The 16114-nt window shown below is 42.8% G+C and overlaps 1 protein-coding gene across 1 annotated transcript; it reads right to left on the reverse strand.

Annotated features, from left to right (window-relative positions):
• Nucleotides 1-6158: 6158 nt before the first annotated feature.
• Nucleotides 6159-7688, reverse strand: GJA3 (gap junction protein alpha 3). The gene has a single exon (XM_015429484.1). It carries the CDS (start codon nucleotides 7686-7688, stop codon nucleotides 6159-6161), a length of 1530 nt encoding a protein of 509 aa, XP_015284970.1.
• Nucleotides 7689-16114: the final 8426 nt, after the last annotated feature.

Below are 16114 nucleotides of genomic sequence, written 5' to 3' on the forward strand. Positions count from 1 at the left end.
GAAACCCAAGGTAGAAAACCAAATTGGCTAGAAATCTTTAATTTTCTTTGGTCTTTGCTAATAAAACTATAAAAATCTTGATCAGATCAAAGTTATCCTTTCAATCATTTGAAAAGAGATTAATCCTAAATAGAGTTACACCCTTTAAAAATCCACTGGAGTCAATGGGCTTAGAAGAGTGTAACTCTCTTTAGGATTGCACTGCTGAAGTCTTTCTCTTCACATCTAATATGCCTTGACAAACCTTATACAATGTGAAAATACAAGAGTGCTTGAAATGCCAAGAACACACCAAGTAATATACCTGGTAACCTTTACAAAATATAATGTCCTTTATTTCAATTATTTTGCATCTACTTGAAATATTTCAACTTTTGGTAGATAGAAATATTCCACATCATTTAATCTATTTCACTTACATTCCTGCTGAAGATAAATTCTTTCTGAACCAAAAATATTGGCCCTGTTTGCAAATTCTTAAGGTTCAGGCTCGAGAAGATGTAATACAGAAATCTTTGTGGTGGTGCTATGGCCATGTTTTCCAGAGTTCCTCTAGGCTAAGCACTAACAGTGCAATCCTAAAGAGAATTACTCCAGACTAAGCCCATTGAAATTGCACTGTAAGATATAGGCAATTCAGGGAGCAATCCTACACAGGTCTACTCAGAAGTAAGCCCCACATTATTCAATTGGGCTTACTCCCAGGAAAGTGTCCTCAGGTTTGCAGCCTTGCTCTCTCTCAATTTCAGACTACCATTTGCAGTAAGAGGTTGACACTCCTGTAATACAATATAAAAGTTTTCCTAATTATCACTCATATGTAGGTCAATGTTAACAGGTGTAGATGGAGGCTAATTGTATTGGAAAAAATGGTGCAGGAGAATGCAGAAACCTTCCTTCACCTGCAGCATAGCTTCAAACTCCAACCAAGGCTCATTTCCCAGTCTCAGAGCCCATATGGGAAGAAAAACAGCTAGAATGAAAGGTGGGGTGGAAGTGACAAGAATAGGAAGAATTCAGCACACACACACCACTTTTCCACTTGAAATTTCCTTCACTGATGGTTTTAACAAGTATTAAGCAGCATCCTGCGGGGAAGTTATTTTATAAATGAATGCATATAGCTTGAGTCTATGCATGTATGATCAGAGGCCATCTGAATTTAATGGGATTTACTCCCGAGTAAGCATTTAGGCCACAACCCAGCATATATCTACCCACAACACTAACTGTACAATTATGACATTGTTGAAGTCAGCAGGATTTATATCTAGGCCCATGTTCCCAATCTGTTGCTTCCAAATTCTGTCCTTGTTAGCAAGATTTGATGATCCAAACAGTGCCATCCTGAGTAGAGTTACCCTGCTCTAAAGCCATTGACTTCAAAATAGAGCATGTTTTAAAACAAAATGTTTGCTCAAACAATGCCTCACTTTTATTGATATGCAGTGTTGGAATTTTTTTTAATCTAGCTGGTCATTTTATGAGTCTCTCTAAAGGCAAGGCATGAAAAGCTTTCCGGAATGGGGAAACCAAGAAGGTGAGACTGCAAAGTAATCTTTTCACTATTCTGTTGAGGTTTATTTTCTCCTTAAATTGTGTGATGAACAAAACACCAGATAAATATACACCTTTCAGCAAAAGTAGTTTTACCTGGAGGTGTTAGTTGGGTACTTTAGTGAATTGTTTCTAAATTGGTTGAAAGAGATAAATTTAATTTATTTTGTTTAAAAACAGGGACTTTGCACAAGCGTTTTTGAATGTTTGTACATACACCTTTATATAAATTGAACTCATCAGTGATAAACTTCCTTATTATTATACCACTTTCAGCTCTTTTGCATCCATAATTTCTTAGGTATTGATTTTAGTAAGAATAAGACATTCTGAAATCTGCTCCTAAAGAATTTGTCTTGAGTTCTCCTAAGAGAGATGGGATTTATTTTAGTGGGTTGTGATATGGTCCATTAAAATGCTTGACCAGAAACCAAAATACTAAGCTCAGAAAACTTTTACCTGGAGACTGTCTCTCACAAAACAGTAATAAGTGAATGGTGTGACCACTGACCAGTTGTGTTCACAGTTATCTTTCACACAATTCTGTATTTGAAATTAGGACAACACCTTCTCTTTTTTTTTGTGTTTCAGGTGGTCAGCCATGTTGATCTGAAGCAGTAGTACAAATTTAGAGTCCAGAACTCTATCTTCCATTCCAGAGTATTTGAAAAAGTGTGTGTGCACATGAAAGCTCATACCTTGATTAAACCTTTGTTGGTCTTAAAGGTGCCACTGGACTCTAAATTTGTTCTCTTTTTGTGTGTGTGAGCAGAAAACACAATACATAGTATGGGCCTGTAACTATAGTTCTTATTCCATGGCTGGGGGAAGAACTGAATGAACAGGGATTGAGAGATTCCTTTGTCAAATTCAGCCCAAGCCAATCATGCATCTCAGCCCGCTTTCCTATACCAGAAGCATTACTTATTAAATATAAACCAGGGGAGGGGGAGCTTGGCAAAAACCACTCTTTACAAAGAGATACACGAGTACAGAATTCCTCCCAGAAAACATATGCAATTCTCTTTAAAAAAAAAAAAAACTTCATTGAGATACAAAAAGCTTATGATGCTGCCTTGACAATATTAATTGCTTCAAGTTCCAGACAGTTTTTTTTTTAAGCACACAGAGTGTCATTCTGATCTCATCTTTGCTTATACAACATTGCTGGTTTTACACTGATGTCAGCTGTATTGCACAGGCAACCTTGAGAACAGAATGTTGTATATTGTGGTGTTCCAACATGGCTTAAACCAAGAATGTAAAGACATTACCACGGCAATCTTCTCATCTTCTTTCACCCTGATCCAAGTAACGCCATCTCCATTTGGAAATATGGAGTTGCTCTGTTAGAGGAAGGTTTCATCCATTGAAGCGAGGCTCCTCAGTTAAGAGGAAGGGAGTCAAGCATCCAGATGTTGATTCCATAGGCAGAATTGCTTTACCATGTGTTCAAAAGCCTACTTAGGTAAGTGGTGGTAGGGAAAGAGGCCACACCCATTATCTAATGATGTACATATAAATCACATACTTTACTCCACAGAGAATTCTATGTACTCCACATTGGCACACTAGGCACTCTTTGTCCATCTATGCACAAACTGCTGTTCCACATCTATAGATTAGGACCAGTGTGCATGACCATATTAAGGAATACCTTTAACGGGCAAAGTGGCTGTCCCTCCAAGACATTTTATTGCCAGGGTAAAGCTAAAGTACAACCCTTCCTCAGTCCTGGGCTCATGAATAAGCGTATCATTTCATTCTTTCCCAGAGAAAGCCTTATTGCTGAGAAGTAGAGACATAAAAATTAATGTGTTCAAGAAATAGCATTTATGTCACAAGATATCATTTGCATTTCTTAAAACAATAGTTACATCTATTTAATTTAGATTTATATTCTGCCATAGCACCATTTTAATTAATCAGACGCTACCCCAAGACATGGAAATGTTCATAATTTACAGTATAGCTAGAATGGGATAACTGAACTACACTGTAGCTGGAGGCACAGGATGAGTTTCAGCATTTCTTTTACAACTCTTAAATCAGGAACTGAAGGTAATATTTTGTGTCTGCAATATTTCTATCTCCTATTCCAATAACTGACTCACTAGCTCTTGCAGCATGAACATATGCAGGTTTACTCAGAAGACTTACATCCAAGTAATTGTTTGTGTCATTGGAACCTAGGGGAAGTTGACAAATGGTATTTTTAGTCTGGAAAGCATCACTTCTGAACATTGTTAAAGAGGTTAAGCAAGAGTAAGGCAACCACTGTTAACTCAGATGATGCAGAACACATTTTGTTTAATTTGATTTGCAAAATGATTGTTAAAAATGATTTAAGTTAAAAATACCCTTGTACTGTATGCTAGGTCCCCTTGATCCAAAGAAAATTGGCCCCACTTGTCCCATGGAAATCAGCAAGACAAATGAGTTGCAACAAATTGAAATTATATTTTTCCATACTTTAAATTATAGCAATCTCAATAGCCAGACTAGCCAGAGCTTGAAAGCTAAGCAGGGTTGATGATGGTCAATACTTGGATGGGAGACCACCAGGGTTGCTATGCAGAGGAAGGCAATGGCAAGCCTCCTCTGCTCATCTCTTGCCTTGAAAAACCCATGAGGGGTCTCCGTAAATTGGTTGCATCTTGATGGCACTTAATTTAAATTATTTATTTATACACCACTGAAGATGCCTAAAAGAGATGTGAACTGGAGAAGTGCTGCAATATTGACTGCATTATATACCCTGAATTGAGATATGAGCCAGGGCTATGAACTAGAGAGACAAGTGGTTTGCTGGGAGACTGGGGCAAATGAGTCAGGGACAGGGATGAGCTAAAGGCAGAAACTGCAGAGTCTAATGGTGGTGCACATAAGCAAGAGGTAGAGCATGGAGAAGACAGATTGTGTGAAGTGATAAAGGGGGTAAAGTGCTGGGGAGAGACAAAGTACGTATTCCCCAGCAGAGAGCTCAGAATCAGAGCCGTTTCTGATAAAGACAAAATCAAGACAGACCCAAAGGCAGTATTTTGGAAGAAGTATCCAGATAGAAGAAATTATTAATGTGAACACCAAAATCTCCATTGAGCAAGATATTGTCAGAGACAAAGAGACCCAGACATCAACGTCTGAAACAACGGTTGTAAGTGAACCAATTTATTTCAGTGGGACTCAAATACACTTAAGTTTCCCTTGGTCAGACTCTTCATATTTATTACGAACAGCTTTTAGGCTTGAAGAGAAACCAATTGGAAGTGTTTTCCTATGTGTGGCCATGGAAGACTACAGAGAGAGAAACTGATGGCTATGTTTTTGTTCCCCTTTAGTTAAAATTAAGGCTAAAAATCATCAAGGAAACCGTTGGATTATTTTTAAAAATTTAGGTGTGTGCTCTTAGTTTTACTTTTTCACTTCCGTGATTTATGGCTTTTGTGGAATATATTTTATTCCCACTGAGGTTGTGTCAGCAGGCCAGAATTCAGCACTTTGAAAATCCCTGTTTGAAACCAATGGGACTTGAAAGTACTTAATGGTGACTGGATTGTGCCTTAGATAGTCTTCTTAACTAGCTCTAAATGGTCTGCTTAAGTATAATTTGTCCTATAATTTTGCTCCCAGCAAATTTCTTAGCTTTTTAATCCAGAATTCTGTCATACATTTTGAAGTGTTTTAAGATGCAATCCTAAGAATGCTTTCCTGGGAGTAAGCCCCAGTGAATAAAAGGGGACTTACTTCTGAACTGGTGTGTTTAGGATTGCTTCCTTAGTTACTGTTCCACAAGTAATTTTAAAAAATGCAACCGAACGTGTATGTGTATAAGAAAAAGAACACACGGATTTAAAACACATCAGAGTGGTTTGGGAAGACTGGGTAGAATCTCAGGCTGGACACAGATCAAAAAAAGACGATGAAGAAAGAACCATAATAAAGGAAAGATGAGTGCTAAAATCTACTGCAGGGGTTACCTCAGTATTTGCTGAGTCCAGAGGCACTGGAAATCGGCAGTTTCTCAGCTGCAGGAAGCTGCAGTGATTAAATGGAAGACACTGAAAACGACTTTGTTTATAATAGAATTCAAGAATGTGATTTCTGACATTAGCCTCATGTTCATGGAAGTGATTTGTGGGCAGCTGGCAGGGGTTAAGAGGAAAGAAAATGCCTGTAGATGTGAATCTATGTAAGGAAACGTAACAGCAGTAAGGAGGAGGGTGATATGACAGATGTGAGGACTAAAAGTATACTAAACATTGCTCTTGGGGCTATGTCATCACAACAGCAATGTCTTCATCACTTGTGAAGTCCTCTTTCCTCGCTCATGATCTGATTGCGAATTGGTCCCTTGGCCAGTGGGCTGTGAGTCAGCCACCCCTGACCTACTGAAAAAACAATCGGTATGTATCCCTGCCCACTTCAACCCACAGAGTGCAAGAACCACAAGCTTCAAAGTTTGGAATCCTGCCCTCCCCAAGTCCCTATCCTGGGGCTGAACCTAGCTTAACCCCTACCCCACTCTGGCATGCTTCCCCTTTACACTTTGCTATATTCATAATCTACATCTCCTAGCATGGAGTGAGGGGGGGGGGATCAAGCTACACGGTCAAGTCATCAGACCTGGCTCTACTGCTGCTTGACTTGCTAGCCCTGCTCAAGCGGCGTGTGTCTATGAGCAGCGGCGGGTCATGCATCTCCACCAAGGTGCAGGTAGCTGACACAGGTCGTTCCTCCTCTTCACCATCTCCATCCCACTTGCTGCTGCTTCCCCTACTCAGACTGGTGCTGATACTACTGCTATTGGTGGTAGCTGCAAGTGACAAAGGGAGTGGGAGTGGGGGATGCTCGCTGGGCTCCTCTTGCTCAAGAGGTGAACGCTGGCGGCTACTCTGGGTGGTGGAGGAAGATGAACTGGATACCGGCAGTTTCCTCTGCTGCTCGACGGCCATATTGGCCCAGTTCTGCTCATCAGCCAGCTCATGGCTGCCACTGTTGAAATAGTTAACGACTGATGAGGGTGAAGGGATGGAAGATGTAGTTGCTATAGGAGTAGAGACTGAAGTGTTCCTGGTGGCTATATGCCTCTCCTCACTGATTGGTGGCCCCCCTGGGTAGCTAGCCAGGGAGGTGGAGGCTGAGGCTGGGCGGGACCCAGAGACAGCCTCAGCATAACGTGGCACCTCCCTTTCCTGAAAAACCAGTGGAGTGATGGCATGAGTCTCAGGGACAGTGATTGAGAGAACAGGTGGTGGCGGTGCTGTTGATGGCAAAGCTGACAGGGAGATGGGTTTGGAGTCTTCCACTTCCGAGACTGATGCAATTGTGGTGGTCATGGGTGGGTCATGGTGGAGTCTGTTGGACACGCCCTGCCTAAGTTTCTTCCACCCCAAGTGATATATCTCAAGCATGTTGAGCAGCAGAGACAGACAAGCTACTGCCAGCATGAAGATGATGAAGACAGTCTTTTCTGTGGGCCGTGAAATGAAGCAGTCCACGGTGTTTGGGCAGGGCCAGCGGCTGCAGCGGTACAGCGGCTTCAGCTCAAAGCCATAAAGGAAATACTGACCCACAACGAAGGCTACCTCAAACAGAGTTTTAAAAATGATGTTGAAAACATAGGTGCGTAGCAGAGCGCCTGCCATGCGAATCCTGCCATGCTCATCGCAGAGCGGTAGTTTCTCTTCTCTCCATGGAGACGGAGTCTTGCTAGTGCTACTGTGGTCGCCCCCACCAGATTTTGCTTCTGATCCCCCTGGGTGACAGTCCTCCTTGCTACTCGCTGCTTTCCTCATCTCTTCCTCTTTCTCTTTTTTTTTCTCCTCCATGCGCACAATGTGGAGCACATGGCCCAGATAGATGAGGGTTGGGGTGGAGACAAAGATGATCTGCAGCACCCAGAAGCGTATGTGGGAGATGGGAAAGGCTTCATCGTAACAGACGTTCTCACAGCCAGGTTGCTGTGTGTTGCATGTAAAGTCCGACTGCTCATCTCCCCAGACTTCCTCAGCAGCGGCCCCCAGCACCAAGATCCTGAAGATAAATAGTACCGTCAGCCAAACTTTGCCAATAACCGTGGAGTGCTCTTGCGCATTCTCTAATAGTCTCCCCAGAAAGTTCCAGTCACCCATTGTTTCAGATCTCTAACCTACAATAAGAACAGCATTATTACAAAAAAGAGCTGAGAATCTGGCAAGTAATTATCCCACCAAAAACATCCCCATACACCTAAATATTTGTCTGCAAACTGAAATTTTTGCAATAATACATTATCAGAATAGGTATTTTTTTTAATGGTGTGCAGACCTGCAGCCGATGATTACAATGAATAAACAGTATGAATTAGATACATATTCATTGTGCTATGAACTATTTATAAACATATTCATGGAAAATGATTGTAGACAATATGGTGTTATGGTGCTTGTCACAGTATTTACGTCATGCACATTATTTAATAAGGGCCTGTAAAATGCATGCAACCATATTAATTAGGGCAATCACAACAGAACTGTTTCCCTTAGCAGAATATTGATGTTTGAGATCAATTTCCCCATCTGCAGTCCACAGTGGTACAGTCCACGAACACTTTTGCCATGCGATCAACCTTTTACTTGTAATCATGAGGAACTAGGTGCCTTGTATACTTCATAAGCTTTCATATCAGAACTTACCATGTTATCTTTAAATCAAAAAGCCAAGACCTTACTCACAAGAGCTAATTGGATGCGTAAACAGAAATCTGTTAACAAGCAGAAACAAAATGGCAAACGCTATACTCAGCTGGGGGGGGGGGACACTTGTTCCAAATTGTTACACAAATGAATTCAGCAGAAGCTAACTCTAATTACTGAAACAAATCAATTTTGTTCCCCCCCCCCGCATACCTGAGCAAGTGCAGATGGCACTCATATTACACATCACCTCACTCCACCCCTACCCAGAAAGATTTATAGTAGGCAACTTTTTGTGTGTAGTGATCTGGGGGAGATGCTCTGGGTGAACTTAAACAGTACCAAAGACTTTCATGGTCTTGAATGACATGTTCAGACTGCACATGTGTAGCTACTTGATATACTCTGCCAGGCTAATCTGTGCTGTTCTTGCATTCGAGGCTTTCTGGAGCTACCTGGGAAACTTATTGCTTGGTATGAATACAGGCAGAGAAGCAACAAAAAATCATTTCTCCAGGGTCGGGGACAGAGGGTGGCGGTAGGGGAACAGACGTCCTAGAGGTACCCGCTGGTTTGTGGGGTTCCTCAAGGGGCAGTGTTATTCCCGATGTTATTTAACATCTGCATGCACCCCCTTGCACAGAGGCACAGGGTAGAGTGTCACCAATACGCAGACGACACCCAGCTATATCTGTTGCTGGGCGGCCAGTCCGACTCTACCCCAGATGACCTGGAGCGGGTGCTTCAGGTTGTGGCAGGCTGGCTTAGGCTGAGCCAATTGAAATTGAATCCAACAAAGACGGAGGCCCTGTGCCTGAGTCAGAGCAGTCCAGGGGTAGGGATCCCACTACCGACCTTCGATGGGGTGCCATTGGTGCCAGCGCTGAGGGTCAGGAGTCTGGGAGTGCTCCTGGACACCACCTTAACAATGGAGGCCCAGGTAGCAGCCACTGCCAAGTCAGCCTTTTACCATCAATGGCTGATCAGGCAGTTGGTTCCCTTCCTTGAACACAATGACCTGGCAACAGTGATCCATGCTATGGTCACCTCGAGGTTAGACTACATGGGGCTGCTCTTGTCCCAAATCCGGAAGCTGCAGCTGGTGCAAAATGCGGCAGCCAGGCTGTTGATGGGTCTCTCCATACAAGATCAAATCCAGCCTGTGCTGAAGGCATTGCACTGGCTTCCAATAGCATACCGGATTTGTTTCAAAGTGCTGGTTTTGACCTTTAACGCCCTATATGGTCGGGGGTTTGTCTACCTGAGGGACCGCCTTTCTCCATATGTGCCTCAGAGAGCACTGAGGTCGGGGACCCAACATCACCTGACTGTCCCTGGCCCGAAAGACGCCAGATTGGCCTCTACGAGGGCTAGAGCTTTTTCAGTGGCGGCTCCCCACTGGTGGAATGAGCTCCTGGAGGACGTCAGGGCCCTCTGGGACCTTCTACAGTTCTGCAGGGCCTGTAAAACAGAGCTCTTCCACAAGGCCTTCGATTAACAGCCGCTGCTGACGAATGAACCATCGTAGATTGAGCAAAAGAACCATCATAAATTGAACAGGCCACGGCCCCATATTACTACGCTGGACATGGCCTTTTCTTATCAAACATCTGTATATCACCACCATCTGTATATATTAGCACCTTATGTAATTGTCTTTTAATTGTGAATTTTTACTGTATTTATTGGTTCTATTGCATTTTAACTGTGTAAGCTGCCTCGAGCCAGTGCTGCACTGGCAAGGCGGGATATAAATTGAAATAAATAAATAAATAAAATAATTTATCACACTGTTGTGAATTTTTACTGTATTTATTGGTTCTATTGCATTTAACTGTGTAAGCTGCCTTGAGCCAGTGCTGCACTGGCAAGGCGGGATATAAATTGAAATTAATTAATAAATAAAATAATTTATCACACTGTCACTTTGACTTCCAGTCCCAAAGATGAATTTTATTTGATTCCATTCCTACCTTTTATTTGATTCCATTCCTACCAAAGCAACCGTTTATCTAATGGTGGAGATGCAGACCAAAAGCCTATGCCTATTTATATACTTATAATATTTATATATTGCCTTTGCACAAGAGGCAGTGTATAATAGTACTTTAAAATAGACTAGTGATACAGTTCCATCAACCACCAGCATTGATACAGAGTTAAGCAAAAAAACAGGAAAACCTCTAAAATAGTAAAAACAGCAAATAGTATATAAATTAATAAACAACAATAATGATAACCTACACGGGAGAACAATCAAATCTTAGCCTGGTGCCAAAAGATATTCAGGAAAGGTACAGGGTGACATGGGGGGGATTCCAAAGCCAGGGGGCACCAACCCAAAAGGCCCTATTCGTCAAAGAGTAGTATCCACCTCACTTTGAAGGTGGTCAGATATGAAAAAAAGCCTTAGATGTAAAATGCAGTGCCCAGGCAGGACAATATGGGAACAGTTAGTCCTTCGTGTACCTTGATACCACACCATGTGAGGCTTTATAAATAAAACCCAGCATCTTGAATTGACATAGTCTGCCTGTAATTCACTTTAGCTTGCAGCTCCATTCTGGACTATTCGAAGTTTCCAAACTGTCTTCAATGGCAGCCCGTAGTAGATAGCATTACAGTAGTCTAATGTAAATAACCAGATCATTGATCATTCTGGCCAGATCACAAGGAAGGGTTGCAGAAGCTGATTAAAGGTGTCACATTACAGCTGAGACCTAAACATCTGGATCTTTCAGCACACTCAAGCTGTGAACCTGTTCTTCCAGAGGTAGCAGATCTAATCCATAGATGGCTGTCTCCCAATTCCACAACAGCATTAACATCAACCAGCAGTACCTCAGTCTTATTTAGAGTTTTTGTTCTCTTCTAGCCCATTGCCACATCCAGACACTAATTCAGCACAGCAATAATCTCATCAGGATAAAATGGAAAAGACAGGGTTGATTGTCATCCACATGCAGATGGCACTGATCAGCAACCAAAGAGGAACACACAGTGTAGGTGTACAAGTGAATAGTAATCTGTGTGAAAAAGACCCTAACATTAGTTCAATAATAACCAAAGTATTGATACAAATACAACCATATAAACACAATCAAGTCCAATCTTAAAGCAGGAAAATGTCCTCTTGAGGTGAAGATGTATGAAGAATAATATATGAAGAATAGGAAGTTCTTTGAAACAGTTCTTAAAATCCGGATTCTTCGTATATTATTCTTCATACACCTTCACCTCAGGAGGAAACATTTCTGCTTTAAGATTGGACTTGATTGTGTTTATATGGTTGTATCTGTATCAATACTTTGGTTATTATTGAACTAGTGTTAGTGTCTTTTTCACACAGATTACTATTCCCTTGTATACATAACTCCAGATCTTCAGATGATTTTTCCCAGCAGTTTCCTGTAGATATTAGACAGAACTGCAACTATCATGTCCCTAGCAAAGGTCATCCAATAATGGGACCAAACTATTTCTGCTCCAAAAACGGGTTTGAAACTTGCTTGAAATTGGCCTACAATTACTAGTAATTACTCTTACTTGGACTAGGCCAATTGATCTCTGAGTGTTCAGGACTGGGGTTTCAATTAATTTACTACAGTTTACCTAAATGGTTGGTTGAGCAATGAACAGTGAAGAGGAAAATAAACTACCAAAATTATAGAAGTGTGGTAATAATTAATCATTTTGGCTAGCCTTTCCTAGGCAACAGCCTACTCTTATTACTATTTTTATTGGTAATAAATTATTGTTCATTACTGCTATCATTCTTATTGCTGTAATAATAATAATTATTTATTATACATTTTAAGGTTTCATAATTGCTCATGCAGATATGCTTCATCAAGGAAGTTGGCAGTGTGAGCTTAATGGGATGAAATACACCCCAATGGAAAAGGAGCAATTTAAATTGGGGTATGAGTATAAGAAATGCAACTGAAATTAACAGAAATGAAACATACAGAACTTTGTCATCACAAAAAAATCCTAGACGTTTGCTGTTGTATCACAGCACAACTAGCACTAAAGGTGCCCACTGAGCCCCAGTAGCCAAATGAATGCAAAGAGATTTTTTTACAGCAAAAAACACCCCCTCCCCCGTTATTCAGCCCAAGTCCCTTGCCTTCTTTGATTGCACCAGCCAAAGGCCTTGGCAAAACTCAGCCAAAAATATAGAAGTTCGAGTCAAGAGTTCCTCTATATAAAGGACTGAGATATTCATGGGCACAAGAGGATCTCCACCCAGCAGCAGCGAAATATTCAAAGGAATCGGGTTGCCCAGATCGTTTGATGTCCATCTCAGGAGATACAGGAAGAGAATAACTTCGATTTTGAAATTAACACTCTATGAAGCAGAGAATTTGGGCCCTTCGAGAAAGGATTTCTTTCCAGCTTAAATTTTCACGCTTCCCCTCCGGTTTGAAACCAAATAGCGGTCGAAACCTGCATCTCCAGAACGCGGAGCCCTTCCCCACCAGCGTCCTGCATCGGCTCCAAGGTCAAAGGGAAGGATCCTCTCAGATGGTCCTCTCGGCCACCCGTTCCGTGGAGGGTGCGCGCCTGGGACAGGACACCTTGTGGGGTGGGGATACGGCAACATCAGTTTCTATCCCTTTCTCCCCCCTCCAGAGGCCAGCCTCTGCAGGATCTTCATTTGCTGCTCCCCAAATTCTCTTGCGTCCTAACACCACGAACTGCTCCAAGTTCAGCCTCGCAAGGAGACAAAGGGGCGCGCCTGGGCCCGGGCTTGAAATATTGCTATGCGCAAAACGCAGGCGTCTGTCTGTCTTTAAACTCACAGGCGCAACCTAATGTACCGCTCTATCAAAAAGGGTCCACATCAGCCGATCCAAACCGACCTCCTGGGCTTCCGACGCTTAAGGAGCCGGAGAGGTGAGCTCGGAAAGGGGGGGGGGGAGAGGGATGCTGCAATTAAAGAAGCGTTTCTACGCGCCTCATAGGATCGGGCTGACAGTGACGTGTTAATGTAGCCCTCCGACATTCATCTGTCTAATAATTTACATTCTGACGGATCCCACAACCGTTAATCAGCTAGTGGACACACAATTTTAAGCCTGTGTTGTCTTAAATAATTACTCATGCAGATATGCTTCTTCAGGAACTCGGCAGTGTGAGCTTAATGGAGTCTTTACAGTGCAATCCCAAACAGCGTCACACCCTTCTAAACCCATTTAGGATTGCATAAAATGACAACTCTCGGGTTTTTTTACCTGTCCACAGGAATTTGCACAGGTGCCACACTCTTGACATAAGAGACCCTTACAAGTTACACCCGAAATAAACACTTTACATGTGTTGCAAAAAAGTATAATAAGCCCTTTTGCACTATCGCTCAGAGTTTTTGATAGCTCAATACAGAAGCCTGATAGAGGTAAAGAGAGCAGCGATCCTAAGCAACTTCGTTCCCAGAGAATTCCATCACTTTCAGTCTTTAGGATCGGAAAGAACTATCTACTTCAAATAGGCAACTGTCACAATCCCATGCAGTTATTTAAAAAATCGCCATGCCGCCTTTCTAGCGAACACGCCGAAGGCGGCTGACAAAAATAAAAAGTAATAAAATCATAACACAATAATTGGCAGCGTTAGCCACACTATCTGGGAGTAAGCACCATAGAAATCAGTGGGATTTACCTCCAAGTAAACATATGTTCGCTCAGACGATCTGAATTCAGACGATCTGAATTCAAACCACTCCTGATGGTTGGACAGTGTCATAGATGCAACGAGCATGAAGTTGAGCAAACTTCAGCGGACAGCGGAGGACAGGAGGGCCTGGCGGGATCTTGTTCATGGGGTCGCGAAGAGTCGGACTCGACTGTGCGACTGAACAACAACAACAAACACTGAGTAAGGTTCCTAAACGTTACTTGATGGAGACTGCAACACAACGGTCTTGACTTCAATGGGATTTGTTCCAGGTCACTGTGCTCAGATGCAAGATGGGAGGCTGGAAAACTTAAAGCCTTATGTACTTGGAGGAAAGGAAGCACCGTTTAAATCCATCAGTCTTTTTTTGTGAGGGAGAATTAGTCAAATTAATACTTTTGGAAAAGGTTAATACTTGTACTTTTAAGAGCCACCTGACGTTAAAACGTAAATATAGATTCGGGACAGTATATCGTGGAGGAAAATAACTACCCATTTGACCCCCACCCCCACGTTAATTCGGCTTCAGGACGTAGTAGGCATAAAATTCAGTTTTACCGCTGCTTTTTGGCATCCTCCGTTTGCCGGCAAAGGAAAGGATTATCTATTTTGTTTTTAAGAGCAAGCCACTTTTCCAAAACAACAACAACCCATAATTTGATTTCACACACAGACACACGCTCCTGAGATGCTTAGCTCTCCGTAAGTCACTTTAGGGCTAACCAAGAGCAGAGCAACAGATGCTTCCTTCGCACAGCGCCAGGTTTGACAAGGAAGGATGGATGGCCGGAGACGACCGCTCAGGCTGCGCGGCTGTGACACGACCAAGACCAAGTTCTTCCCTTTCGGAAGGGATCAGCTTTGCTCCCCCCTTGCCTCTCTCCTTAGCGCCTTCCAATAATGCGCAAGGAGCTACTCCGAGGCTCACATACTTGTAGCGGCGGCCATGCGCCCTTGCATGCGCCCTCTGCACCCCCCCCCCCTCCTTCATGGCTTGGAAGTAAACGCCAAAGACATTGAATCGGGCTTATTTCCAAGTAGGATCGGAGTTTAGAACGCCGTGGCTCGAAGCACGCTTACTACCCTAAACCACTCACACGTTATGGATTTAATTTTCCAACCAACCAGCGGGGGGTGATGCCTTAAATTCGCTTATCGCGAAATAAGATCCACTGAAGTGTATGGCAGTTGTGACGGAACATATTCCTTCCAAGTATATGGACAGGGGCTTAAGGCGTGTACGTCGAGCATCCCCGATCTTATCCATCGAGGAAGGAAGTCCCACCGAGCTGAACAGAAGTTATTCCCAAATTAATGTGCAGAGGATTGCCGCCTCAGCGTAACTAACCGGTTTCATTTTCCGTTCTTGTAGCCATGATCATCGCCCTTTCCCAAAAGGGATTTAGCACGCTCCCAAGACTTGACCGGCGTTGCCAAGTTTTAAACAAAACTTAACTTTGCACGTGCACAAGAAAACCCTAAACCTCAGCAAAAGACCGGAATGCCATGACAGAATTAGGAAATTAGGACAATCTTGGTGCACATTCCTCCCTTTAACCTCTTCTGCTCCGAATTCAATAACGAAGACTTGTCATCACCATCGACATCCCTACCATAGCCACGTACAAGCTGTTTTAAAAACCACTGGAGCAAAAAGGGTCCCTGCCCTGAGAAGTCTTTATTCTTAATGTAACAACCAAGGCTGATCGGAGGGAGGAAAGGGGAATGGGTGAGCGAGAGCCCCGGAAAAATTCTTCTTACACGTTACATTTTGTTCTCTGAGGATTATTTCCAAGAAACCAAAGCGGAAACCTCTTGACACGATCCAGTTACACATTCCTGGAGTCGTCATTATCATAATAATCCCTACGAAGCCTGGAATAGATCAAGGTATCATTACAGCAGCGCGACAACCCTCAATAATATTCCAAACCTGCCTTCTTGCCAGGTCCCCCCCACCCCCTTTCTAAATGAGCTGTGCGTAAAGAGCTAGAGAAAGAAATGGAAATCTCGATTGGTTGCCTCGAGAACCGGAGCATCTGTCATCATGAGGTGAGGATAACAGATCAGCTTTGAGCAATCTGGCAGAAAACCACAGTGAAAAAACATTTCCCCCGGTTGTCAAAATTCAGGTAAGACTGGAGCGTGCCACTTCCTACGGAAAAGCGGCCAGGTGGGCTCACTTCTGGGTGACCTCAGAACAATTT

The sequence above is a fragment of the Gekko japonicus genome, unplaced genomic scaffold (genome assembly GCF_001447785.1).
Source record: "Gekko japonicus isolate JY-2015 unplaced genomic scaffold, Gekko_japonicus_V1.1 scaffold237, whole genome shotgun sequence".
Lineage (NCBI taxonomy): Eukaryota > Metazoa > Chordata > Lepidosauria > Squamata > Gekkonidae > Gekko > Gekko japonicus.

Excerpts from the sequence above, each read along its gene's own strand:
- GJA3 (XM_015429484.1), bottom strand. The coding sequence starts at position 7,688 with ATGGGTGACTGGAACTTTCTGGGGAGACTATTAGAGAATGCGCAAGAG.